General features: G+C 41.5%; 2 protein-coding genes across 3 annotated transcripts; one reads left to right on the top strand and one right to left on the bottom strand.

Moving 5' to 3' along the window:
• Positions 1–13,113: 13,113 nt before the first annotated feature.
• Positions 13,114–18,418, top strand: tbc1d20 (TBC1 domain family, member 20). 2 transcript variants are annotated; one of them, XM_053868329.1, is made up of 9 exons: positions 13,114–13,198; positions 13,389–13,540; positions 13,665–13,856; positions 13,933–14,013; positions 15,901–16,087; positions 16,151–16,252; positions 16,314–16,455; positions 16,524–16,702; positions 17,199–18,418. In XM_053868329.1, exons 2-9 carry the CDS (start codon positions 13,486–13,488, stop codon positions 17,461–17,463), a joined length of 1,203 nt encoding a protein of 400 aa, XP_053724304.1. In that variant the 5' UTR covers positions 13,114–13,198; positions 13,389–13,485; the 3' UTR covers positions 17,464–18,418. The 2 variants fall into 2 exon arrangements, with proteins under 2 accessions (XP_053724304.1, XP_053724303.1); XM_053868328.1 differs by having other exon boundaries at positions 13,142–13,540.
• Positions 18,419–19,099: 681 nt separating this feature from the next.
• Positions 19,100–27,657, bottom strand: rbck1 (RanBP-type and C3HC4-type zinc finger containing 1). Its single transcript, XM_053867988.1, has 13 exons — positions 27,507–27,657; positions 27,390–27,437; positions 26,874–27,018; positions 26,720–26,816; positions 25,314–25,512; positions 24,829–24,959; positions 24,473–24,646; positions 21,065–21,225; positions 20,903–20,999; positions 20,566–20,745; positions 20,406–20,504; positions 20,191–20,334; positions 19,100–20,113 (listed from the first exon to the last, which is right to left on the bottom strand). The coding sequence occupies exons 2-13, from the start codon at positions 27,427–27,429 to the stop codon at positions 20,033–20,035; spliced, it is 1,548 nt and encodes a 515-aa protein (XP_053723963.1). The 5' UTR covers positions 27,430–27,437; positions 27,507–27,657; the 3' UTR covers positions 19,100–20,032.
• Between the last annotated feature and the right edge of the window lie 108 nt (positions 27,658–27,765).

Genomic DNA, 27,765 nt, shown 5'->3' with positions numbered 1-27,765 from the left:
GCACTGGACTTAGGAAGCGTTAGCCAGGAGTAATCTGGCCTTGTTTTTTGTCCAACACACTGGCACCTGTGTCTCAGTCACAAGCGACACATGTCTGCAAAGGTCCAGACTTGTATGAATGTCAGTCATGATCCCAGAGGCAAGGCGGTTGGCGTTCAGGGCAGCGGAATATAGGGAACAATTCAAGGGCTTTCCAGGTGGAGCGGGAGAAAACATGAGAAAAGCCAGTCAGAGGTTTCCGATTCAGCAGACAGAAGTGATGCCCAGAATAATACTAAAGTGTGTCAGTTTCTTGGGACCACAGTGCAAGTGAGGTCAGACAGGCGGGGATGGTAGTTGCGAGAGCAAATGGTCCCACAATGATCAATGATCAGTGAATATAAGAAGTGGTGTGCTGACTGGTAAGAGTCATGTTTGTCATCATCCTTGTTTGGAACACAAATGTCACCCACTAAGTGCACATACACCCAGACAAAACAAAAGGGTTACTTGACTCTCATGACATCTCTCTGTCACAAGAGTCCATCTGTTTTCCTTTCTAGAACCCGATGGCACACAAGCGTCTGTCTTCTTTTGCCCTGCTTGTCTTCCTATCAAACCCTTGCTTGGTGGAAGGTGCAATACTGTCTGTGTCAATTATCTTCCCTTCAAAGTGAATGATATGCTGGGTGCGACGATACGTAGTACAGTCTCGCGGGAAGAGATCTTCTCTGTCTCGTAGGTTTCCTGTTAGAGCTTGCATTTTCTGCCACTCTCACTCCACTTAAAGTGTGTAATTCCAAATCACACTCTAAATACAAAAGATCACAGCAGGTGCCATCTTTCATTTCAAACCGCTACTACACTTTTGAAGAACTTAAGAAGAACGTAATGGAACATAAATGAAGAACATTTTGAAGGCGATCTGGATCAACATATCCTCACACGTGTTGACATTGGGATAGTGGTCTTTGGCATCCTATAATGACGGCAGGGGGCAGCCTTCCACGTTGCATGTTGACACATTAAGCTTTCAATGGAAGCACACGTTCCGCCTTCCCTGGCATGTCGTGGGCAACATGTCACGTGAAAGAAAGACGGCGGTTGGGGGAGATACGCGATGGCGCTTTTTTTGTTCTGTACTCAATAATGTGTCAATTGCTGTTGCCATTAAAGCCAAACAGCAGTGTGTTTTGGCATCTCTAAGGAGGAGATCCACATAAGAGGTTATAAATACCAAGTGACATCCATTGTAATCCAATGAAGAGAGGTAGCAATGTCTCTGTCCAACGCTACAGTTTCTCTCCATTAAAAGTCCTCTGGAGTCTCAAGGCTGCCTTTTGCGTCAGCATTGGAAGCAAAAGTCTGCCATCCTAATGTCAACATATTACACCACGTGAGGATGGGTTGTCTCAACCAGGTGTGGAAGAAGTGGATTCACACTACGTATTTCACCCGAGCATCCTTACTGAAGAAGGAAATTATTTCAAAACATGCCTCACAGTCATTGAAATTTGAACACACAGATTCAGAAGAGCCACAGGAGTTACAATACTTTTCAGCCGGCTGGGGATTAAAACTGCGGGTTAATGCAAGGACAATAACAATTGAAATGTCTGGGGCACTCTTTGAATTGAAGTGAAAAAGCCTCAAACTGAAAAGATTTGATAAAAGTAAATGTGCATGGATATGACACAGCAGTTCCAAATGACAAGTCCAATATGCACAACAGTCCAACACCGATTGTTACCCCTTTTTTAATACCTTAAAAGCGTTAACATCATATTGTTTTACTCGTATTTTCCAAAATATTCACCTCTTAAAAATCTTCCAATATGTGAGATTTACAATATATTAAATAAAATGTGAACATATTTTTAGCATGTAATGTCATTGTATGATTGCACTTTTTTTTGTAATATTTTTGTAGCAAAATTTAAGATCTTTTTTTTGTTTGTTTTTTCTGTCATTTGGCCTGATGGCCCCTCACATTAGTCTCAGTAATAGTGTGGCCCCTAAAGGAAGTAAATTCCTAAGTTTTTTTTATTTTTATTTGCCATTATCCGATCTAAATGTAAATTGAGGAACTTTATCTGCAAATATAGGCCCAAAACATTGCCGTTGCCCCCCGCAAACATTTGGTGACAAGCCTGGGTTGTTCCTGAAACGTAACAGCCTTGTGTGCCGGTTTGAACTTGGTTTGGCTAGGAACTCGGGCGGGTGCCCTCAGGTTGTGTCTGCGTCTTTGTGGGGCTTCAACGGGCCAAGTCCTTCTTTTGCAGCCATCACAGAGGAACTGAAAGTAAAAGTAAGGTACTGTCTATTTTCTGTTTTGGTTTTCAAGCAAACACAGCAAGTGGATTTTTTTTTTTTTTTTTAATTTTGAAAATGAAACCTTGAAAATTCATTTCCACGTTCCATCTCTTCTGAACAAAGCCGAACTCCATCTTTGATAGCTTCGCGCTGTCGCGTCTCATTTGCTCTTGTTAAACCGGTCTAATCAACAGCTCCCAACGGCAGCGGCGCACGAGAAGTCACGCAGAAAACTTCTGAACAGAAACCAATTAATGAGTTTAATTCGGCTGCAGCAGCCGGCGACCAGACAGGACGAGTGCAGATCAGATATTCTCTACAAAATCACCCCACATTGCTCTTCCACTTAGCAGGAACGTCAAGTTAGTTGTGGCGCTCTTTTGTGCTCGTTAAAGTCCGTCGGTGAGCTGTGCTACTGCAGACTGATCATCATAATCTGACACCCGTGGTCATAAAGCACCTTTGTCGCTGCGCTCGGCAAAAGAAAAGCAGAACGGATTCGCTCCAGCGTTCCCTTCTTTTCCTCGGCCATATTTCACCGTGGCTCCGTGAAGCTCCAAGCCAAACTCATTGCATATTCCGCGAAGCACATATGGCGTTGTATTAAAAATTTGGAGGTAAATCCAGAGTTATGAAGTATCAGGAGAAGCTCTTGGCGACCCAGCGCAGCAAAACAACTTAATGTCAGTCACTAATCGAGTTGCAGGTGTTCAGAGAAGCGGCGCTCAATTAAAGCAAATTGGCTTCCACGCATTTATTCAAATTAGAACCAAACGCCCACTAAAGGCGCTTACCTGGGCAGAATCTCTCCCTCTTCCTCCATGAACCCCGACACTGAAGGGAGGAGCTGTAATGAAAATGAATTTACATTTAAATCAACCTGGATGCGGAACCAAGAATTGGATCTGGGTTTCCCCCCTCGTTTTAATCCAACTTTTGATGTGATGACAGGAGATTGGGCCTTGGCTCGGATCTCGGGAGAGGACCGTGGTAATAAGATATTAAACTGCCGGCCAGGATGAAATTAGCCACCAATTAAATCCAGAAGTTGTGCTTCTAACTGTGTTATATGAATCACTTTATTGACTTTTGACTTTGCTGCCTTGGAGTCTCATCAGGTACAAGTTCAGCAACCTCACCATCAGCGTCAATAAGTACAGGTTTGCTTGAGCATGATGAATGTGGATCTATTTTCCCCACACACCCCCTTGTTAGGGTCCACGGCGGTGTGTTGCTCTAGCAGTGAAAGGCATTATAAACTGCTCCAACCCTGGTGCACCACCTCCAATAACAAACTCTCCAACTCTCATGAAAATAAATCCCTCACTGGTATTCTCTATCATGAAGCCACTACATGCCCTAAAATGATTCAGATTTTTTGCAGAGGGACACACGGCAGCCTAGCGGCGAGCAATCTGACCTTGGCGCAAGAGGGTTGCGGGTGGGTTTTCTCCAGGTACTCCGGTTACCACCCCCAGCTCAAAGACATGCTCACTAGGTTATTTGAACAGTCTAAAATGTCCTCTTGTGCCCTGCGATGGACTGGCGACCTGTCCAGTGTGTATCCCTGCCTCTCGCCCAATGACCTCTGGGATAGGCTCCAGCCCTCCCCGCAGCCCTGAACAGGACAAAGCGCTGGTTAACTGCGGATGTGTGTGTTTTTACAAGACAGGCAGCACTGTGATATGTGTGGCGGCCACAGGGACATGGCATCGTGTCTCTCAGGTAATGCTGAACAGATATGGACTACACACTTTGTCACAATACGCATATGATTTGAACAGAAAAACAGTCACCGAAATGAACGGGAAATCTCTCAGTTGTCAGTCCATCCAAAACAATCCAACAACAAGATCAATACAATGATGAAAATAGAAGAACAAATCCCAAATCCAGACAGCACGTGGGAACACGACCAAACTTAAACTAGCTCCTCCTTGTCCCAATATTCGACATTTACCAAAGATTTCTCTGGATTTTGCTTGGAGCTTCACCTGTTATTTTGCTGTCAGGTTCATAAGAAAACGTCATTTCCCTGATGGATGAAATGAAAGCGATAAGATTACTGAATAGAATGAATATGAAATGGCAAGTGGTGATACATCCACAAAACAGAGAGTGAATAATTACTGGAAATAAATTTAAATAAATAAACGCAACATTTGAAGTAAAATGCATGAAAATATGTTTGGGAAAGTTTCTGCGGTCAGGACCAAGCATTTTCCTTTTCACTTTCTCTTCACTTGGAAGTGAGTGCATGATGTGATTGTGGTCAGAGATGAGCACTGGAAACCTTGGAAAGCTTAATACAAGTGATACTACGTCCACCCGTACTTGTGACCGCAGCCAGCAGATGCTTGTTTTTTTATTTATTTTTTTTAATTCTGTGTCTGACACTGCAGCACGTAGCAGCCCAGCAACACATAGGACAGTTACAGCAGCACAGTAACCCAGCATCTCACTCTCACAGAGCCATCTACCACTACAGTAGTAACTATAACCCTCGCGTCCGCTATTTTGAATGGCATTCGACTTAGGTCCAATCTGACTTGTGACCAGTTGGTTGGAACCGATCCCAGTCGTAAGTCGGGTGCTACTTGTATAGTGGTCACCATTTTCTCTGGAGCTTTAACCCACTACAGCTTTCAAGATAAAGTAGCAATGAGTGACTGCAGATTTTTTTTTAACATGCATAACAAATACAGCTCTTCTGGGGGAACACCTGAGTCAAACAAAGAAATATACAGGAGTTTCAAACAAAAAATCCCATTTGATTGATTTAGAAAGAAAAATCCCTGCTTACAAAATATATAGAACTATTTTTTGATAGGAATAGTTACCCAGCTGACACAGAGGAAAGAACCACAATCATAAACTGAGAGGAACAAAAATCCCATGGATTCAAATGAGTCTGTTCAAGTCCGAAGGCGTGCAGAGGGCGTGCGCTTCCCTGTGCCCAGCAGCTGCTTTTTAATCCCAACTCTGCATTCAAATGGTGACTGTGACTTGCAGGTGTGTACAAAGCGATTAAATGCAAACAAAAACCTCGAAATTCAAAGCTGCTTTCTAAATACTGACTAAATAATGATGTAGCTATGCAGGAAGTTGAAACAAAGGGATGAAAAGGGTCTCGCTGAAAGGAGCCATTTGCTCTAATGATGGTGAAATATGATCTTGCGTGGGGATTATGAAACACAACTCATCATCTCTCTGGAATCATTGGACGAAGTCCTGATCCTCAGACCAGCCCCTCATTCGTAAGATGTGAGTAATAACTTGCAAGAGGGAGGCCATTATGCAGAGCCGTTCAAAAAAATTTCACCAAAAATGAAAAACAACTTTTCTGAGGACATTTGTGTAAACAAACACTCATGAATAATTTAACCCAGAGACGTGCTCCATCCCACATGCAGATGCTCAAAGGTAGTGTGTGATACCAAAAGACTCACCCGGGTTCAGATAGCTTGAAAAGGACTTTCATCCATGTCCCTTTATTGCAGCCTGCAATCTACAAGAACTCCACTGGCTAAGTAGCTTTAATGATGAAATTCGACTGAGGAGACATTATTAAGTTGTTTGCCACTTGCAGCACACTGGTTTGAAAAGTTAACCCTTGATGCTCATGTGTTCTTTTTCCCCTGTGTATTTACATCGTTTTACCGTACTGGTGAAGATGTGAGGTGAAAAGAATCACAAATCCAAAAAAAAAAAGCATGACAAAATTGGAAATTGGAAAACCAGGGCACAATTACAGGAAAGAATCACACACAAAATAAATGAATAAAAAACGAATAGCATAACAGAAATATAATAGCATAACAAAAATGGAATGCAATTTCAAAAAGATATTTACAAAAGCGAAAATGCAAACACAATCCCAAAAATGAAGGCACGATAACAAAAATGGAATCCCAATTTTAATCACAGTTATAAAAAATAAAAACACAATGACAAAAATAGAGGCACAGGTAACAATAGCAATCTGAAACCACAAAAAAACTAAAGAAAGAAAGAAAAAAAAGTTTCAGGAGATATAAAGAGAGTTTCAAACCCAAAATGCCATTTGATTAATTTACTGTAGAAATAAAAATCCCCATATATATATATAATATATTGAAATATTTTGTGGTGATAGGCACCAAATCACCAATTAAATGCTTAAGTTTTACCGGTTTGACAGTGACCGTTAACCAGCTGATACAAAGGAAAGAACCACATCAATGACAAAAACAATTACAAAAACAGACGCATGGGTATCAACAGCAATCTGGAACCACAAAAACAATTTCAAAAGATGAATCACAAATTTCAAAATGAAAACACATTCACAAAAAAATATATAGAATATATATATATATATAAATATATATATATATATATATATATATATATATATATATATATATATATATATATATATATATATATATATATATATATATTAGTGATGTCAGTTTCCTGCTGATGTTTGTGGTTCTAATTTTTTTTTTAATTGCACTTCAATTTGAGAATTTGAGAATTTGTTTTTTAAATTGCGTTTCTGTTTATATATATATATATATATCAGAATAACAAACATCAAAACGGAAGTGAAACCGAAAAAAAAACAGAAACACAATTTTAAAAACAAATTCTCAAATTCTCAAATTGAAGTGCAAGTTAAAAAAAAATCAGTACCACAAACATCAGCAGGAAACCGACATCACTAATCACTTAGTTCATTATTCTGTGTATTTGGCCCCTAAATGTATGTTAACGTCCCACTAGTAAAAGCACTTCGAGGGAGGAAGAAGCACAAGGTCAGTGTCAGTCACATGTAACTTTTAAGATGACATCATTTTTACCTCTCAGAACTGTGACCTGGCACACTTCTATTCTGTGTGATTTATCAACAGCACACTGTACACAGGGGCAACTTTGATTCTCAGTGACAATCCTCAGGCTGAGAAAACCATAGAACGTAAATGATCTGAGCTCAGATACCTGTGTCTGAATATGAGCCAGCGACATATGCACCTGTGTGCATCACACATGGAATCATGTCTTTTTCAAGTTGAATTTCTCATGATCATAATCATGTGCTGCTTTCCGTTTATCTCATCACTCGCTCCGACTCCCTTTCTGATAAGTGGAGATACTTCTTTTTTTTTTAAGTCTCAGAAGCTCGTCGCTTCTATTTTAACCACGGTTGGAATAAACCCTGATTCCTCGTCTGTTGAAGACAACATTCACTTGAATTCACCTGTAGTTTCAGAAAAGCAAGAAGGTTGTAGATGTAGAAACCCTCATTGGTCTGAACACCATCCATCAAAGCAATGATAAGGACAGAAGTGCAAGAACAAGTGCAACTGCTTGATGTAACATGCCAAGAACTAGAGCTACACATTCTTGTGGGGATTCTCAAGAACATTTCGTAATGGAAACAATAGCCCACACAACAGAGAAGATGGACAACAACGCACTGCACAAAGTGAAGTTTCCACTTTCAACTAATTTGCTTGAATACTTCAAATAATTCTAAGCATCGGATATTCATCAACCCTTTTGTCTCTGGTCCAAGTGTCTCTTCTTTTAATAAGATCCTCCAAATTCCTTGCCAAGTTCACGAACAGCCCATCTATACGTTTGTCTTCCATTCAATTCTACTTTGGACCTTTGCCACTGTGTGGGACGTTTCCATTCATCTGGCATTCTTGCTTTTACAACAGAGAATTTCAATTTTCAAACCAGAAACCTTTGAGCTAAAGGATAAGGGCTGTGTATATTCATTTACAATGGTGTATTGAACTACTGCCCTGATGTTGTAGAGCCCAAAGAAAGGGTTTATCTGTGTGGTCTAGGCACAAGTTATGGGGGGTGCTGCTGAGGCATTGCATTTGGCCAGAGTGGGAGTAAGGAATGTATCATCTCCAACGTAAAAGGAGGGGCAAAAAAGTGCCCCGATTTTGCCTCTTCTTGACCCAGGACTGCGGATGACCCTCAATATAATATAATATAAGATAGTCCTTAAAGATAATCCTGTGATGTGAGGTGTCTTTCGAATGAATTTGTCCCAACAAAAAGATCCAAAAACAGCTGACTACAGACTCAAAAGTCTAGGTGAGTGAGACACAATGTAGCAAAGTAACACGGGCTGACTGAGAAACAAGAAGCCAAAGGTTACATTTTGATATTTATCAATCATCTTCACCTGGTGCAAGGATTTTTCAAGGATTTTTTTTTGTATTCATAATTGGGGTCTCTGATAGTTTAAAAAGAAAAACAAAAATGTCAAGATCTTAAAAAGTTTTACGTGTAGGCAACATACGATTGAAGGCACAGGGAAGCAAGAAAGAGTTGCTATTTCAGTTCCACTTTGGATGAGTCTTTTCCTAACTTTCTGAAGCCGGGTAGAGTCGATCGTGTCATTTTTGTAATTCTAAATGTGGGATGAAAAGTTAATTGTTTTGGGACTTATTTTCCACGTCTTTTAACACTTCATGGCATGTTCTTTAAAGTTCTTTTTAACATGAAATTAACTGTTATTTTGACCTGTCTCTGTCTCTCACTCTCATTGGTGTTTCATGTGGACAAGGCTCTGCTACTCTTCTGCAGGAATCTTGTTAAGGTCTCCTCTCTGAATTCTCCAGTCTGGGAGGCAACAGAAAAGGGGGAACCGTAGTCAACAGTTGTCACTGATGCTCATGCGCATGCCTGCTGCTCCATCATATTTCGCAGTCTCCTGACGCGCTCAGATCAGTCAAACACGTCCGGTTTTCTCCTCCTTGAATCCTATAAATACTGAGAGTGACACGCTTACAGTCAGCTCAACACGCCCCGCACGCTTGTCACACCAGCACATTGGGTTGCCCCTCCTCCCCTCTCAGGCAGACAGTCATTTATCATGTACGGCAGGGATGCTAAAATTTCGAATTGAAAATCAGCGATTTGAGTCCTTCACAGAGGAGAAAATCAATCGGAGATATTTAGGGATTGTTTCTGCAGCTTCAGGGCATTGATATCCTGTCAGAGGTGTTGTGTGTGAGAGAGTGTCAGGATGTGTCTTCTGGGTTGGTGTGTTTATATCTGTGTGCACATGTCTGAGGAAGGCTGCAAGTGTTTCTTTTAAGGTGTCTTTTGTCACTGTAAGCCACTTTCTCTGTTCCAGACTTCAACTTTTCAGGGCTTCCATTTTCAGTTGTGTTCAAGCATGATACATATGTATTTTCCCTACTACCTTTTATGAAAAATATTTAAATTCCTTGTTTCACTGTGCCAATAAATGTTTCACGAATGGCTGTCTGCTTAAGGAATGGTATGGCCTGTCATTTATCATGTAGAGTTCTACTGCCACCCTTTGTTCAGATAACACCAGTGTAACAAGCAGTTGTAGTAGTGGTAGCGGTGGCAGTTGTAGTAGAAGCTGGTGTGGCAAGTATTTCTGGCTGTAGTAGTGGTTGTAGAAATAACGCCGAAGAAGCAGCGTTAGTACTACTATCGTAGTCGTAGTCATATTAATAGTAGTGGTACTAATAAGAGTCATAGCCGTGGTCATAGTAGTAGTAGTTACTGAGGTAGTAATGGCCGTATCATCAATGTAGTCTTAATTGTGAAAGGATGGCAGTAATTGTAGTAGCAGTAGCATAGAAAGCAGTTTGGTCATGAATACAATATTGTAATTCAGCTTCAACATTTCTGAGTAGTAGCTCTCAATTTTGGTTTAAAAGCGTAGTGAGAGTACACCTTGCAAGTGAAGCAAAAATGTCACTAGTAATAGTAAAAAGCCAAAATTGTCCCTAGTACTTCTTGCACTTCTAGTACTGATAGTACCAGCAACAGTGATAGCAGCAACAGCAGTGGTAGTAATAGTACTTAGCATTTTAATGATTGCAGTAATAAGTTCCATAGTAGGGAAAGATATAGTTTTTGGTCTGTAGATTTAGTGGAACCAGCAGAGGTAATACTAGTGTGGTAATATATGTAATACATGTCTCATGGTGTCGTAGTGAAGAAACACGGTTAGTTGTGGTTAGTAGTGGAGTGGTAACTGATCCATTTTTTTTAGTGCTTCCACATTATTTTTGGACTATTTGTAAAACACTTTTCATCTTGGCGACACGCAGAGGTCCTCCATCCTGCCTGTTATGTGTGTTTTTGAAGTACACATCTTAGAGGCCGTGTGTGTTTTGTATATTGAGTGTGACCTTTATTTTTCTTTGTTCGTTCTGGTGCTCAGTTTCCCACAGAGCAGATCACAAGAATGCTGGAGAGGGTTCTCCGACAAGGCTGCTGTTATGGTGATGAATCCTGGACTTGGTGGCAAGGAACCATCTGTTTCCCTTTCTTATTTATTTATTTTTTCACAGTTTTGAATGTGGGCAATTCTCCCAAGCATCTCATGGCAAACACCTGCTTGCAGATTCACTGGAGTTTTGTGGCTGTGAACTTGAAGGTCTGCAGAGTAGCACATTCAGAACCGGCGTCCGGTGATGAATAAACATCATAAACATGGGAAAGTTTTGGATTATCACCCTATTAATACTTTATTTCTACCTCACTGTTTGAGTGAGATGCACATAATAACATTAAACCCCCCCCAAAATAATATTTTTTAGTCACTACTGCATCCAAGGAACTATAATTCCATGCAATGTGATGATGAGAAGTTTCACCGTATCATTCGATAAGCGCCACCGTGGCGTATTAAGCGAGTGGGCTTGTGTGTGGGAGGGTAAATGTGTCCTGTTATATATGTCAAATGTTCTTGGTTGAACACGAAACCTGTGAATAGTGAGCTGCATAGCAGTGCTGAAGTGTGTTTTGCAGCGATTGAATCAACACACTTTCTGTGGGTTTCACAAGCTTATGAGTAATGTGGGAAAAAAAGGCGTTTTTCAGATGTGTAATTGATATGACTGAAGTAATTCAGAGATTACTCGATGAATGGCAGGCTTTGTTTTGCCAGGACATTCTTTAAAGATATGCTTCTATCCTTGAATTGACTCCACTACCTTCTCATCTGTAAGCCTTCAATTTCACTCTGACAATCAGGGCGAGCTTGTTGAATATTTATAAAACAAACTTGCTGGAACTTAGGAGCAAATGGACTGACAAACATTCTTTTTTTTCTTATTTATCAATAGTGTGTTTCACAGACTGGTGGTGAAAGGTAATTCTTTCTAAGCTTCACTAACTTTAAGCATCTGGCTGAACAGCTGTAGTCTGGGTCTGAAAATACAAAATCAATCTGCTGGTTGGGGTTTAAAGATGGCTTTAGTTGCGCTGCAGTTTGAGGTGCCAGGGTTTATTTGTGAACAGATTTGGAAAAGCCAGGTCTCAAAGTTTTGGAGAAAAGTTTGTTATCAATAAAGAGTTTTTCCTTCCAACCAGTAACCACCACATATCCAAGGTCAGGGACATGAGACAGTCAGTCTGGGTGTGCCCCAGGTACTCCTCCCTGATAGACATGCCCAGAGTATCTCATCGAAGAGGCGCACAGGACGCCCCCTAAAAGTGAAAATCTTGAGTCTCTCCCAGATGACAGAGTGCCACACATTATCCAGTTGTGCCCATCTGTTTGTCGGGGTCACCCCCAGCCTCACTCATGAATAAGATTGTCCATCACTCCCTTCATTTTAAATGAAATATATGCAAGGTGCAATAGGTATAGCATTAAAGCAAAGTTCAATGATTCCACTCAATATAATTTTCATTTTCATTTCATTCAAGAAATACTCAATTCACACTTCACTTATCCTCTTCAGTGTTGCATTTGAATCCCTCTGATTGTGTTTCCTATGAGCAAAAGTTATTACATTCCTGTCAACTTATACGTTTTCCCCGTATTTTATGCGTTTTTTTTACAATTTCAAATCATGTACGCCGTATAACGACTTTTATACGGGGGAAATAAATTAGAACCAAAAAATTTCCCACTGACGTTTCACACCAGACCGATATATACTCGCCAATTTCGGATCCAAAACGGATCGTCTCGTCTCGCTGGTAGCTGACGACGGTCGGCGCGTCATACGAGCAAAAGTTATCCTCAATCGCGCATTTATTTCTCTCGTTGCTTTGGGCTTTGACGATAGGAGTGTTGTGTGCGCATGCGCGTTTCACTCGGCCCATATATATATATATATATATATATATATATATATATATATATATATATATATATATATATATATATATATATATATATATATATATATATATATATATGTTATCTTTGTTATCATTTTCCAGTACAGTGTCTGTCTTGCTGTGATGTAAATAGTAATAATAAAATATGAAAATGCGCCGCGATTGTGTTTGTAAGGTTTATTTTCAATTTATAAGTGCAATTGCACCGCTTTATAAGGGAAATTATTGGCAGAGGTATGTTATTAGTGTTCTTGTTTGTTGGTGAATGAAGTTTAATTTAACTTTACTTAGAATATCCAGTTTCGTTTAGTTTAGTTACAAGGGCGGGTGATGTTTTATTGCGCTTTGTCTCTCTCTGCCGGATGAAAAAGGAAACGCTTTTTATCTGCGACGCTTATTTTATTTTATTTTATTTTTTTCTGAAAATGAAATTAAATGTATTGCATTCCGCAATAAATAATATAATATTAAGAATTAAATACTTTACCACTTTTATCACCAAAATAAATAGCTATAACGAAGACAATCAATAAAAGTTGCTGTGTTGTTTGGTGGTCTAAAATACTTTTTGACACGGAATAAAGAATGAAAATGGAAAGCGATCGGTATTACATTTTTATTGTTAGTGATGTAATTTAAATTAATTGATTTATTTCCGTGTCTGGGCTCGTTTTTTGCCACGTCTAACTGTGACGTCATGACGTTGCTCCGTGGACTGACGGCTCGGTTGACGTCATCGCTTCCTGCTAGCGCGAACATGTAGCTTCTCCATCATCAGGTTGACCCCATTTGCCACTTCAATAAGCGGGCAGTGTCTTTTCCAGATTCAACGATTCCTTCGGGAAGCATGTGGGATTTGGTTAAATGGTCGTTTTGGCTCACTCGGTAGCAGAATGGTGTTAGTGCGAGTCCCTGCTAACCATCAATGGCTAACTGTCCTCCCGTGTTTCTATGGCCTTGGTAAATAGAGCGCTGTCGTCGTGTCGGCTTCAGGACAGACCGAGTTGGAGATACTGCAGGATGGCAGACAAGAGTGACTAGGACCAGTGAAGAGGAGTCGCCACTATGAAGCCAGAAAGCGATGCCTCCCCTTCAGCTGCAAACGGGAAACACGTTACTAGTAAGTTGCCTGTCAAATGTCAGTCAGGTGGCTGAATGTGTGGAGCCTTTTCTGTCATACACCGCGACACGTTTGTCGAATGTAGTGGTCTGCTGTCTCGTCAGTCAAGCCTGTGTGCTTCCAGGCTCCAGCAGCAGCAGCAGGCGGGGCAGGAAGGAAGCGGACATCTCTCAGGCCCTGAACGCCACTCCTGTGGACGTCGCAGCCCTGAGGAGGATGGCCATCAGTGAAGGTGGCTTGCTGACGGATGAGATCCGCCGACAAGTGTGGCCCAAGCTGCTAAATGTGCCCCCCAAAGTGCTGGAAGAGGAGCCAGGTATGAGCAGCTGATCTCAAACCCATGTCTCCTGCTCCATTTTTGATGCAACTAATCCACTGGAGGGCTTTTCCAGATACTGTGGAGCGGGAAAATAACAAGGATTACAACCAGGTGCTACTAGATGTTCAGCGTTCATTACGAAGATTCCCTCCAGGTGAGAATTCATGCGGTGAAACACATTTCTACTTTCGAGTGTTGGGACTTCAAAGTATAAGTTGCTCCAGTCAAAAATTCATCATGAAGAAGATGGGGGAAATTTTTATTTCACAAAGTGTGGGGCATGAAAACTCTGTGACCTGGAACATAACATAGCCAACAAGTGAAACGAGAAACAAGGAAGCCAGGGCACACATTTTTCTCTGTAGTTGCACATTAAAAATACCCTTTAGTTCTGCAAGCGTTGGTAGGGTTCTAGTCATTTTGTTGTTATGATGTTTATTTCTATTTATAAACTCCATAATAGATCTTACTTCCATGATAGTCAAGTGTGATCACGTCAGATTTGTGGCATGGAGAACGCATGGGGCGCAGCATGGATATTACCGTAATTTCTGGAATATACAGCGCCCCAGAATATTAGCCGCACCAGTCTATAAGCCACATTTGCAGTGGTGCTGTCTGCTCTGTGGACAGGTCAGTGGTGAACCAGTTTAAAAATGTTTTTCAAAACTTGTTTTGAAAACGGGGTCCAGCATCAAGAGTGAGGAAATAGACGAAACAAGCTGCATAATACAGAGTGTCTTGATTTATCCACACTGCTCTCGCAGTAGACAAGGTGCAGCTCTCCAGCCAGGATCAAGTCAGTTCAAAACCCAACTCTATTATGTTCACGTTGGACTTGTGGGCCGAACGCACTTTGTCTCGAGACCGTGTCTCACATATTTTATGCACATTAAAGCCCTCAAAATGCGTTGTTTTCGCCCCGTGCTCAAAAGTTCCGACACCACTGCCGGTCTCAGTGGCTGATTCCCGATTCCAGACCTCCAGGATCTTGACTCTATTGACGGAGCTGTGCACAGAACAGCGCATTTTGAGTGCTTTAAGACTAAATAAAAACCTCTGATTTCAGCCTGTAAAAATTCATACTGTATATTAGCCGCCCTGTTGTATAAGCCGCAGGGCTCAGACTGCAAGAAAAAAGAAGCAGCTAATAGTCTGGAAGTTATGGTATATAATGTTTTCTCCTTGGTTATGTTGTACCAGTCCCACCTCAGCACCAAGCCCTGAAATTGCTAAAATCATTTCCAAATGACAAGAAACTACATGCACTCGGCACCATTGAGAGCCAAGAGCATCATTTTCTTCACCAGCCTTTGTTATTGTAAAATGAAATCTCCCTAAAATACGTACCATTTTGTAACAGTATGGCTTGAAAGGGTGATGTTAAGGTGTGGGACAACCACAATGCATTGTGGGCTTTTTGGTCAACAGTTTGTTCAAGTTCTTCTTCTTTGTTCATGCTGCAAACATGCAGTGCTCTTAACTGCCACACTCGTTCCTATGACCACTTTGGAAAAAAAAAAACAAATAGTTTGCAATATTTTTCATGTTCAAAATGGAAGAAAAGACAAAGATTCTGGGTCTCAATTATCAAAGATGTGCCGAGTGGATAGCAGCCGTAAGACGTCCTGAATCAAATTACTTTCCAATCACCCAGTTTGCAAGATCAGAATCAAAGAATGTATGTTGCTTTTTCACAAGTAGCGTGCAATAATGCCCCTCACACTAGCTAAACTAGCCGAGGGAAACCATGGCAAAGCAGCTCGCCTCACTCATTTTATTTTCACACCTTTTTTGTCGAGGCACTTTGCAAGTGGGTCCAGCTTCTCTTGGTCTGGTCCATCAACTCTTTCCTTTTCACGTACCAATGATACATTCCTGTCTTGCAGTCTTGCATTCATGAATGCAAACAAAGACGGCGTATGACACCCACAATGCATTGCAAAATCACACTAGAATTTAATGAAACAGTATGCTAAACAGAGAGGTCGACCTGGTCAGATTAGTTTTGGTTCCACTGAGGGTTCTTTCACTTCTCCAGGCATGCCAGATGAGCAGCGGGAGGGTCTGCAGGAGGAGCTGATAGACATCATCCTCCGTGTTCTAAAGCGAAATCAGCAGCTACATTACTACCAGGGCTACCACGACATCGTCGTCACCTTCCTGCTGGTCGTCGGCGAACGTCTGGCGTCGACTCTTGTCGAAAAACTGTCAACCCATCATCTCAGGTGATAAGCCTTCACTTTCATCCCCTCCATGTCGGAATTTACACGCTTTGCCTTGTGCATCAGGGACTTCATGGATCCCACCATGGACAACACGAAACACATCCTGAACTACCTGATGCCGATCATCGAGAGAGTCAACCCGGAGGTGCATGACTTCATGCAACAGTAAGACTCACTCGTTGGTGTGGTCGACCTGTACGTGGCACTAACGGAGGTGATCTTTCAGGGCAGAGGTCGGGACGGTCTTCGCCCTCAGTTGGCTCATCACCTGGTTTGGTCATGTCTTGTCCGATTTCCGGCACGTGGTGCGGTTATATGACTTCTTCCTCGCCTGCCATCCGCTGATGCCAATTTACTTCGCTGCTGTCGTGAGTTTCCGTTTAAAATCTTAATATTCGTGACAATGGCCTCTGAAAACAGGGACGACTCGTTCCAGATTGTGCTCTATAGAGAGGAGGAAGTGTTGGACTGTGAATGCGACATGGCCATGGTTCATCACTTGCTGTCCCAGATACCCCAAGATCTACCGTATGAGACCCTCATCAGCCGAGCGGGGGATCTTTTTGTCCAGTTTCCTCCGTCTGAGCTGGCCAAAGAAGCTGCATCGCATGACAAGTAATTCACCTCAAAGTCATATTTCCTGTTGTTCTGATGTCTAAAACCTCGTTTTCATTCAGAAAAACTCCTTTTCAAAATGCCACTAGGTTACTTTAATTCGTTGTTATCTGTCAAAGACTAGAGCTTCTTGCTTCATTTTTGGAACTCAAAAGTCTGACTCAAAATTACGTGAGTTGCTATTTAGTGAGTTGTTAAACGCCAAAGAGGGTGCACAGACTGCCATGAAGTGAGCTTTGAAACTGAGGCTTCATGAAGCTTCATATTCTGTGGGTGACACTCACTTTAAAAGTGACGCGAAGTTACATTGAAATAGTTGTTCTCAGCCAAAGATTATGGAGCAGACATTGCCATCTCGTTGCCTCTAGAAATGAGGCTTCATGAAGCTTCATCAGTGTATCGCTAGTTAAAAGTACATTACATTCACAGGAACGCTCACATTTCATTTGTCATCAGTTCACTAACTGAGTCTCTCACCTTCCCTCCTCCCCCCCAGCATGGCAACCACGACCTTCAAGGACTTTGACCTTGCATCAACTCAACAGAGGCCAGATTCCGTCCTCCGCCGCCGCCGCCGGCAGAAACAGGCTGCGCTGGAGAAGTCTACGCCAAAAGCGACTGTGGCCGTAGCTCGACCGTCAGCAGCCCGCCGGTTTGTGCGTCTGGCAGTGATGGGCTTGACCGTGGCTTTAGGAGCTGCCGCGCTGGCTGTCGTCAACACTGCCCTGGAGTGGGCCCCAAACCTCGACCTGTTTCCCTGAAACAGCGCCTGTCTCTTGACTGTCAGACTGCTTGGATGCACCGAAATATCCAAGGACATTTGGAAATGAAGAATCCATCCCAGTCAATGAAACATTGTTTTATTACTGCACACTGTTGTCGCTGTTATTAAAGTTTATTTATATTTTATATATTAGATAAAGTTCTCTCCAGATGGAAGATTCTTGATTCCCATCAACCTGCTGCCAACTTGAATGTGCACTTGATAAGTGTCGTCACCAACTTGGTGTGTTGGTTATCTACTTCCATCACATGTTCTCGCTGAAGGTAGAACACTATGATAGTTTGAGGTAACATAGACTGTTGAAATGTAGTTGACTCTCAAAGAAGCAGGTGATGTAGTCATGTGTGTGCCGGGCGGGACTTGATTCGACTTTTGGAGCTTCGCAAGTCCAAATATTGACCAAATCTTGTCGTCAAATGGAGATGTAACATCACCCTTTTGTCGGTCGACGGCGTCTGCCTGTCTTAAGCACACGTTTCACCGGAAACCAGTTTTCTAAGCAGCGGCTTTAGATTTGTCTTTCACATCTTACTAAACTCTCCGCAGAGGTTGAAAAGATTTTTTTTTTTTTTTATTGGTCCGATTTGTAATTTATCAATGCGACGTGACATCACGTGTTTGGTTGTCAGCATAAGTTTGCACTAACTGAACAGGCATTTCCTCATTGCTAGGCTTATAATTCATGCATTAAATGATGTGGCGCCTTAAGCATCTGAACAAGGGTTCTTACTTCAGTTAAATTAGTTTGGTCTGATATCATTTGCACTTAACGTTGTTGTCATTGACACTGGATTTAGCTGCCAGTCATCTCTTTATTGCTTAGAAGTTGAACCACTGTTTGAGCGTCAGTTTACCTGCACTTATCAGCCTTTTTGTTTAATTTGTTTGGATGAATGACGATAAAGTTGTACAGACACCTGCAAATAAACTGAAGGAGGAAATAATCTGGATGTGATAGCTGTTGTCGCTAGATGGTGCTCTCTTCTTAGACCAACCATTTTGAAACCAAGAGCGGCACCTACTGAGGTGCATCCTGAGATCTTTTCCACTCGCCACTAAAGTGGTATAAAAGCATTTGTTCTACATTATGCTACACATTAATTCCTTCTACACGCAACACTCCACAATAACAACGTGTCAGAGTTTCAGATTTGTGTAAATTTTTCAAGTTAGTATGTTTTTTTTAATTCTTGCTAAATGAAAAAAATCTAAAAAAAAATGTAATTTTATCATCATTTAACTTAGAAGTAAAAAAAAATACAATAGAATGGCATCAAAAATAGTGTTTTTATATTTCTTGTATAAGGATATTTTTACATTAACAGAAAAAAAAAATTACAAACAGAACTACATGTACAAGCATTTTTATATGTGATATTTTCAACTTTCATCTACAAGGCCAAAAACTTATAAAGCCTATAACCTTTATTTGCAACCAGTTCAGCGAGTTCAACACTTCAATGAGCAACACGCTGCTGTCACCTGACTAGCTGTTAAACAGGCTAGCAAGTCGAACAGGTGTACCTCAGAAGCCAAGCAGTTTAATATGACATGAATCTGACTGTTGACTCATTAAACAAATGAAACCAAACAATTTCATTTTAATCCACACATTTATTATCAGCTCGACTGATGTCTCAGGTTTTTCGTCTCATCCAATCATTCAAACACACCAGGAGTGTATTATAAGAAAACAACACTGTTGTATTGGCAGTACGTTTAAAAAAAATCAGGCATTTCCAACGAAAAAAAAATAGTTTTGCATAAATTGCTAGCTTTGATAGCATACTGGCATCTAAGCCTTTGATAATTCCTCCTTATATTTATAATATTAATATTACTTTAAAACATATATTCTCTTTTCAGATGTTTAGAGTCGTATCGGTGCCAATGACCGACACTTGGTTTTCGCTCACTTCCCTTGTAGCTGTCCTCTGCTCATCTGTTCTTCACTTAAAGTGACTCTTGTGTATTCTACACTGGACTACGTGAGATAGCACAAGTATCAAGAGGAATTTGATACCCAAACAAGCAATAGATACACGCAAATCTCATCCGTGGAAGTGAAGTTAAAGCTTTACTGAGTCCAATTTATAGCACCCGCCACCACAGAAAAAAACTCCACAGACCCACATACACTTCATGACTTAGAAGCTCCACAAGATTCACAGTATTCAAACATGTAAACAGAAAAGAATGTTACTTTGGAGTCTCATTCATTCATCACCCTGAGGAGGAAGGAGCTTTGTGCGAACAATGTGAACCCAAAGGAGTGTACTGACTCTCTGAATGCTTTTTGTTTTCTAGCAATTATGTTGAAAGATGTTAAATGAGTTCTCCACTTGGATATTAATGTACACGTGATTCACCTATTCAGTTGACTGCTTTGCAGTGATGATTTTGGGTTATATCTAGCTTCAAAGTTAAAGTGCTGTCATGGAACACACAACATTCTTGGAACTCCAAACCTTCAGCACCTCTCTGTATTGGTGCTTGTAATTGAGATGCAATGCAATATTTTTTTTTAAAGCTAAAGTAATAAAATATTAGTGGCAGTTTTGGCACCTGGGATGACAAAGCTGATTGTTGACTCGACACTTGCAGCCTCCGGATATGTCTCCATTCCCCTGCGGAACAACAGCACAGCTAGAATGAGCCGCACACATGCAGCTGCTTCTCTCGCCGCACCGGTGCGCTTCCTTACGTTTGGTCCCCAACGGGCCTGTTTGGTGACCCAGCAGATCTCCGTCTTGCACATCACGCAGCAGATCCAGTCGCACCCGTCCTTTTTCTGGACGACGACGTCGCACCTGGGACAATGCATGGCCTCCCCGTTCTTCAGCAGATCCTGAATGACAAGCACAGGACATAGACATGACACACTGGTATGTATCGTTGCGAGCAGTTTGAATGACTCACCTCCAGCATCTGTTTGGTTTGCTGTGCCGCCTTGTCGTTCTCCGCTCGGACACGGAGGTCGTCTTGGTAATCTTTGCAGTTCATGCCCATGTGGTTGGCCTGAAGACAACAGCAGGCTTAACGCAGGTTCACTTTCGAAACTACTGTGCTTCGATGTTACCCTGCAGAGGATGCAGTTGATCGCCTGACACAGCGGGCAGTAGAACTCATTGACTTCATCCTCGTAGACGCACCATCCACGACAGTTGGGCGTCTTGCAATGGAAGCTTCTGTCTGACCGGCTTTCGGCGATATTCAGACGCAGATCCAGAAAGTGCTGGTGCTCTTCTTCTGTCAGCAGCTGCCAACACAGAAGCCAGCATTGTTATGTTCTTTACAAGAGCTATAGTCTTTCACCTTGCTTTGATCTCAAAACCTACCACTGTTTACACACACTGAAATCGGAAAAATGTTAAAAATGTCCATTATCATATGACTAGTGACTAGTGAGCACTCACCGCTGCGATCTCTCGGTCCAACACCTTACTGTTGCATTCGTCGGGGCAGGAAATCTCAGCATCTTGAGTGTTGAGTATTGTACCTCTCAGACAATCCCTGCAAACAACAAAGGCCACAACATTTAGTACAGACATCACTTACCAATTTCATGTTTGCCGCACCTGCAGAATGTGTGAAGACACTCCCGCAGTACAACGCCCTCTCCTGGTGCCAGATCACTGAAGCAAACGGGACAGTTCACCTCCTCTGTGCTGGGGATCAGATCCTGTTCATCTGTAGCTAGCAAGTTCATGTAGTTCCTGTGTCGCTCCTCCATCTGGAACTAGAATCGAGCGGCTGATTTACAGGGAGCTTGTCACTTCAACTGTCATGTAAAGAGGTTCTACTTAGGTAGGAATGCACCAATACCGTTTTTTTTTTTTATGTTAGTTTATGACAATTTTGTAAAATTTGTGTTTGAACGGCAGTAAAATTTGTGACAACCACCTATGTTCAAGAAAAACATACTGAGCAACGTTGTTCAAATCATGATACAAGTAACATCGGTCGTAAGTCAGATTGGACGTAAGTCAAATGCCATTCAAAATAGCCAACGCGAGGGTTATAGTTACTACTGTACTGGTAGATGGCTGTGTGAGAGTGAGATGCTGGGATACTGTGCTGCCGTAACTGTTGTACGTGTTGCTGGGCTGCTACGTGGAAAAAAAAAAACATCTGCTGGCTGTGGATCGTAAGTACGGGTGGATGAAAGTCGAGCAGGTCGTAAGTTGGATGTTACTTGTATATATATATATATATATATATTATAAATGGAAAAATTCAAAACTGTACATGACTTTATGTGTAATGGCATTATTCAAACGCAAGTACTCCTGGAACAAAATGGTATTTGTGCATCCCTAGTTCTATTTATCTTGTGAGATCACATTTATGTTACATGAAACTAAAATACTAATAAGATCGAGACCACCAGCCGACATCATCAAAAACAATGGTGCTGTGTTAAACACCACTTTAAGAACAACTTCCTCATGGGCTCCCTTAAGAGTTGTTGCTATGAAGACGCTGAGATGACACTGATGAGCGCCCCCTGCCTGCAAGAGGTTAGAGGTGGACCGCGACAATGAAGATCATTGTGGTATCGGCAGAGAAAACCAGGAGGTCGCCATGAGCACTAAGTTCATCTCTTTATGTGAATATATTGAAGAAGCATGGAGTTCACCTGGCTCATGACAGGGGGCACTACAGAAGCAAGGGATTCTGAGCGACTCCTCAGTTCAGCGTTGCCTGACATATATATAGTTCTCCAATTTGTACAATAATTTGTCCCTCTGTGTGATCAATTCACCTCCAAAATGCCAAATGTACGATCACTAGATCATTCTGTGACTGTGTGGTTGCTTTTTTTCTCCATCTTTTTTTGTGAATTTTGAAGGCATTTTTCCCTAAATGGCATGTTTTCAGCCAATAACTGCCTCTCGGAATAGTAATGACTGAATAAGTGTTTTGATATTATTTTCCAATTAGAAGAAAAAGGCACCAGTATGAGTAGCAGCCAGTTCGACAGCTCTTGCTCTTTCTGTGCTTTTTCTGCTTTTTTTAACATATAGTGTATATTTTGTGTCTGTTCTAAATGTAACTTAAAGTAGGATGTTATCAAAACAAGGGGGACCATTTATTACGTATATGAGGAGTTAACTTTGCTGAGCTAAGTTAGCTTTATTGCGATGAATTGAGATTAAAAATATATTGACAGTCCAAGCTTTTTTTGATTTTATTGTTGTCATGTTTTTGTGTGGATATGCAGGAACCAATATGGACAGTGATACCCTCTGCTCGATGCCATCGTGCACTCTGGACCACAGTTAGCGTTACATGCTATTTCCATGCCAGTCGAGCTGCTGTTCCCTCGGCTGAGATAAATAGACGGGGGAGTCATGTCAGTGCTGGGCGCCGAGTGAGGAGGGGACGCCAATGCAGACTGTCATTGAGGGGTCTCTCCCCAGCAGTAATGGCGGGGCGATGTACAAGCTAGCGGTTCTGGCATCGTTGGGATGGTATAGCACAAAGCTAGTCACGGTAACAAGGCTAGCAGCCGATGCGATCGTCGTGTCAGACGCACTTCAGCTCTTGTTCCATTCCCTATTGTATAAAGAATAAAAGCAGTATGGTCCATTGTTTTTCAACTGGGGGACGGGGTGTGAGAGACTGTCTGTGTGCCGTGGAAAATGATCCAGTTTAATTTGTCCGGAGATACAGGTGGGCGATACGATGACATTAAATCATGAACACCTCGTGAGCAGGTTACATGGATTTGGGCACATTCTTTCTATACACTACAGATCTATGCTGATGCGTTGATTCATCCATCACTCGCAGCTGCGCTTGCCGCTCCTATTCCCACACACTCACCGCAAAGAAGCTGGTTAAATGCGCAAGTTTGAGTTGTTTTTAAACCTGATGCACCTCTAACTTGACCACACACCTTCACGACAGAAAGATGGAGTGGTCCTTGTCGGTAGCGATGCCAAAGTTTGTCCGCGCCGTAGTGCTAATAGCTAATGTGATGGCTCACTTCAAAACTTTATTGACACCATCACAGTTTGCTTAAAAAACTTGGGTTTCAAAGATGGCTGATGCAGAACCAAATAAATGCGCTCCAAAATGTTAAGTATTCATTGTTGTTATGAAGCCCTGGCAAATAAAGTTAAATCTTTGAATCAGATCATGCAAAATAGACTGTGATAAAATCAAACCAGTTATTTAAAATAAATAATTCATGATATAGTTTGACATATTGCCCACTCCTTCTGAATACATTTTCTGCTATTAGTTTCTACAAATAGCACGTAAAAAATAGCCGGGAAATTAAAAGGGATTTTCTATTTCAACAAAGCACAAGTGCACTTTGGCCAAGGTTTCTATGGTGGTGAGCCTCAGGATTAAAAAAAAAAAAGGTTGAAAAACACTGGTCTAATCTAATGTATTTTATCTGTTCATGTTAAATAAATTCCAAGCTAAAGTCAACAGCCTTTAAGCTAACTGTAGCACCTTGAAGGCCGAGCCAGCGCTTCACCATGGATCAATAGCATAACGTAAACTTGTTTCATCACTTGGCAGAAGTGGTCTAAATTATAATACGATAACTCAGGCCCTCCCGAAAATAATTTACATCTGGTCAAGGGCAGCCACCGGACGACACTGGTGAAAATGCCCTTTCTTATAGTTGGATGTCCCGATTCACACTAACAAAAGTGTGTGACTCATCGCTTATTGTAGAATGCAAATTACTACACAGCGACTTCTAGTCTAAAACTACAACCCCAAACAGCCATCCATCTTCACTGCACTGATGCTGAAGGCCAGAGCACGAGAAGTGTCCCTGGTGGGTCAGAAAACGCTCCTCACTGGCGACAGCGTGACAAAGGAGAGTCATATTGAAGACCATATTCTTTCACTTTACACCGTGGCATTCTGTCATTGTAACAATTCAGGACTTGGGTTTCGGTGTTGAACAAGAAGCGGTTGACTAAAAACACACAGTGTGTGGGTCTGTACACAAACATTACCTCCTCGTACATCAGCATGTCCAGCTGCTCTTTTTCAAGACGCAGCGTCTCATCCGCATCAGGCTCCCAGACATCAGGGATTTCGTAGTCGTCTGGCCGATTCTGGCTGCACATCTCGCAGCCGGGTCGTGAGGGCTTGTTCTTAAACGTGCATGCCGGACAGTCCCAGCCCGGCTACAGACACAAAATATACACATGTAGAGGTCAAGGTGCTTCTGGAGGCGTTTAATCGGGACCATTCCCTGAGCCACAGAAACAGAACCCTTCCAACACCCGGAGACAGGACAAGACCACAGGTTCTCAGGCCCAGAAGATTCAGAGCAGTCGTGATAGAACCCGCGGAGAAGCATTCTGACCTGTTCAGGAGGCTCTGGAGTCAGCCTTTTGGGGGGAGGGTTGGGATTCCGTGGACGTTTTGTCTGACCAATTTGTTCATCATTGCCTCCTCTGGGCACAAGTTCCATTGTCTTCACAGAATCCATGATGCCTACAAGTACAGTACTTTACTTGATGTGTCTCATTCGTGTTAAGGGTCTGTCGATAAACTCTGCCAGCATGTCCTAACATATATATATGAACTAAGTGAGGGCAGTTTATGTTTCTATGCAAGTCCAAATACTACATACGGAAAAGGAATATAGGAAGTCAAATGAAAAAGTAAAAGCAGATTATTTTACTGTTCTTTTTATGACTGACTGCAGCGAAAACTCTGCCACCCAGTCACATAGCTGCATGCCAAACACTGCTGAGACGCACAAATGCTTCACAAATGAATCATGACGACGTTACACAACAGATATATAAACCCAGTCGGGGCTGACTTGAGTGTGGAATTATTAACCCTCAATGCGCAGCTGCTCCTCCTCCTGCTTCTGTTGCTGTCGAGTGAGGTGAGCAGTTTGGGCAGACAGGAGGAAGAGGTACACCTTGTCGTCGGAGCTTCGGACACCGTGGCTGTACAAAGTTTCATGGTCTCGGGCCAAGCGCCGCCCGATCACCCAGCGCTGGAGTGCAGGATGGAACCTGTAGAGGTCATGAATCTGCCACGGAAATATAAAGAATAAAATACCGACAAAATATAAAATAGAACTTTCATTTTCATTTCCCATGTACTCTCCCTCTCTTGAAAAAAAAGTATATATATATATATATATATATATATATATATATATATATATATATATATATATATATATATATATATATATATGTATATATGTTGAATATTTGGTCGTTTTTCAATAACTATAGGTGATGAAAATAGACACAAGGAAAAACTATATTAGATATTTGGGATTGCTACTGAACGTCTGTATTACAAAATATCCAAAAGCTTACATTTTAATAACTTATGCTAGAGAGAATATATTATTATTATTATTACATTATTTGTCAATAATGTATATTTATGATAAAATGAAATCTATGATACTGCAGCAATATAAAACACTATGAAAAATAGTGGACATTTTTCTTTATTTTATTAAATTTATCTGGCTGCTTCAGCAAAGAAATTTCTCATTTTTTAAATTTTATTTTAGTAAGCTACTACTAGTAAGCTATGAGTGTTCTTACTGTACTGCTGTACTGTTCTGTACTACACTGTATCTTAAAGCAGTGTTTTTAAACCGGTGTGCCATGAGAAAGTGTCAGTTGTGCCGTGGGAAATGATCCAGTTTCACCTCATTTGTCGGGAGATAGAGGTGAGTGTTCCCTGTTGGAACCGTGACGCCAAAGACTGTCAGCACCGCTCACGTCACTTTGTTTAAACTCGTAGATTATCAAAGTTTGCTTTGTTGTTTAAAAGTTAGTCAAAGGCAGAACCAACTGAATATGCTGCAAAATGTGAAGACATAAAGATTTATTGTTGTTACTGTATGAAGCAGAAATCAATAAATCACGATATATTTTTCCATATCCCCCACTTTCTAGAGACATTTCCTGGATTTTGTTTCGGCAAATAAATGCCCAAATCGCAGACTGTTAGTACTTAAATATTTTCAAAAAATAAAAGGACTTCAGGACTTTGACTAAGCACAAGGTTCCCTTGTGGCATGGCTTGAAAAAGGCTGAAAAACACAGTCCTAAAGTATTGTAACTAAAGGCAGTATGTGAAGATTCGATTGCAATTTAAGTCTTCGGAAGCAAAGTTACTTACTATTTTTTTTTTAAGTCCCACATAGTGTTTTAAAGATTTACTAAGGGCGCTAAAAAACACACAGTCTCAACACCTTTCACCTCATTTACCTTTTCTTTCAGCTCTAATATGGTGATTTTCGACAACACTTCCACGGACACTGGGACGCAGTGATCCGACTGAGCATCCTCCACGCCGACCCACAACCTAAACACAGGTGTTACACCACTGATCCATAGGAATGAGGGCTGCTTTGATGCTCACTTGAAGGACTCATGGGGATACACCTCTCTCGGGATGCTGACTGTCACAGGGAGACCCACTTCTGCCAGTTCCTTGGACAGTCTGGACGCCTCCTCGCCATCACCACAGCTCAGAGCTTCACTCAGAGATGAGGCTAACTTTTCAGCTGCGGGGAAAAACAAACTGACCTTCAACTACATTTTACATTTGAAATTTTCTTGGATCACTAGAACGACAGGAACAGGTTTTTCCAGATGCGAAGTTGTGTGCTATCTAGAAAAACGAAACTAGCAGGAGGAGCATGAGAAACTTTTTTTTTTTTTTTTTTACAGTGAATTTTAAATTTAGATCTGAAGTGTCATTGTCTCAAACATAATGAAACAGTCCACAAACAAATGTTAAATCCTGATAACTAGGCGTTAATAGAAGGTAAACAGCTTACATCCTTTCCAATGATTCCATGAAACAATATTTACTTTCACTTTAAATGCATAAACCGCAGAACTTATTTCATGAAAAACGCATCAATGCAAGTACCTCGCGTCAGATCGATGTGGGCTTCGGAGCCTGCGGCCATGACCTGACCTGAAAAACAAACCCGTTCGATGACAATTGAGAGGAAGATGAAGATCGAAAAGAGGAAAAAACTTTCACCCTCTCTCGTCCTGGTCGCTTTTCTTCGTCTTCCTTTCACTGACTTGGTGACTCATGAACACATTTGTCGCTCGATTTACCGTGAAAACGATTGAAAAGCAAAGCAGAAGTTGTCTACCGTAATCTTTGCACCAGTGAAGCGAAATTGAAAGTTAGGATACCGGAAGTGAATGATGACGATATTCTGTTATTGTCCCGCCCCCACGTACAGTACAGTACCTCCCACAAAATTCCCCTGAATATTATATTACGATGTTTT

The sequence above is a fragment of the Synchiropus splendidus genome, chromosome 6, assembly GCF_027744825.2.
Source record: "Synchiropus splendidus isolate RoL2022-P1 chromosome 6, RoL_Sspl_1.0, whole genome shotgun sequence".
In the NCBI taxonomy this organism is placed as follows: Eukaryota; Metazoa; Chordata; class Actinopteri; order Syngnathiformes; family Callionymidae; genus Synchiropus; species Synchiropus splendidus.
Note: the sequence above shows the minus strand (reverse complement) of the source record. Positions and strands in the feature narration are given on the sequence as shown.

What these genes read in the sequence shown, in the direction of transcription:
- rbck1 (XM_053867988.1), bottom strand. Translation starts at nt 27,429, where the DNA reads ATGGCCGCAGGCTCCGAAGCCCACATCGATCTGACGCGAG. An exon ending in TATTAGAGCTGAAAGAAAAG is followed by an intron (nt 25,513 to 26,719) that starts GTAAATGAGGTG and finishes TTTCCGTGGCAG; the next exon opens with ATTCATGACCTCTACAGGTT. An exon ending in AGGCCCGTTGGGGACCAAAC is followed by an intron (nt 20,114 to 20,190) that starts GTAAGGAAGCGC and finishes GTTGTTCCGCAG; the next exon opens with GGGAATGGAGACATATCCGG.
- tbc1d20 (XM_053868329.1), top strand. Translation starts at nt 13,486, where the DNA reads ATGAAGCCAGAAAGCGATGCCTCCCCTTCAGCTGCAAACGGGAAACAC. An exon ending in AGTGCTGGAAGAGGAGCCAG is followed by an intron (nt 13,857 to 13,932) that starts GTATGAGCAGCT and finishes GGGCTTTTCCAG; the next exon opens with ATACTGTGGAGCGGGAAAAT. An exon ending in ATTACGAAGATTCCCTCCAG is followed by an intron (nt 14,014 to 15,900) that starts GTGAGAATTCAT and finishes TCACTTCTCCAG; the next exon opens with GCATGCCAGATGAGCAGCGG.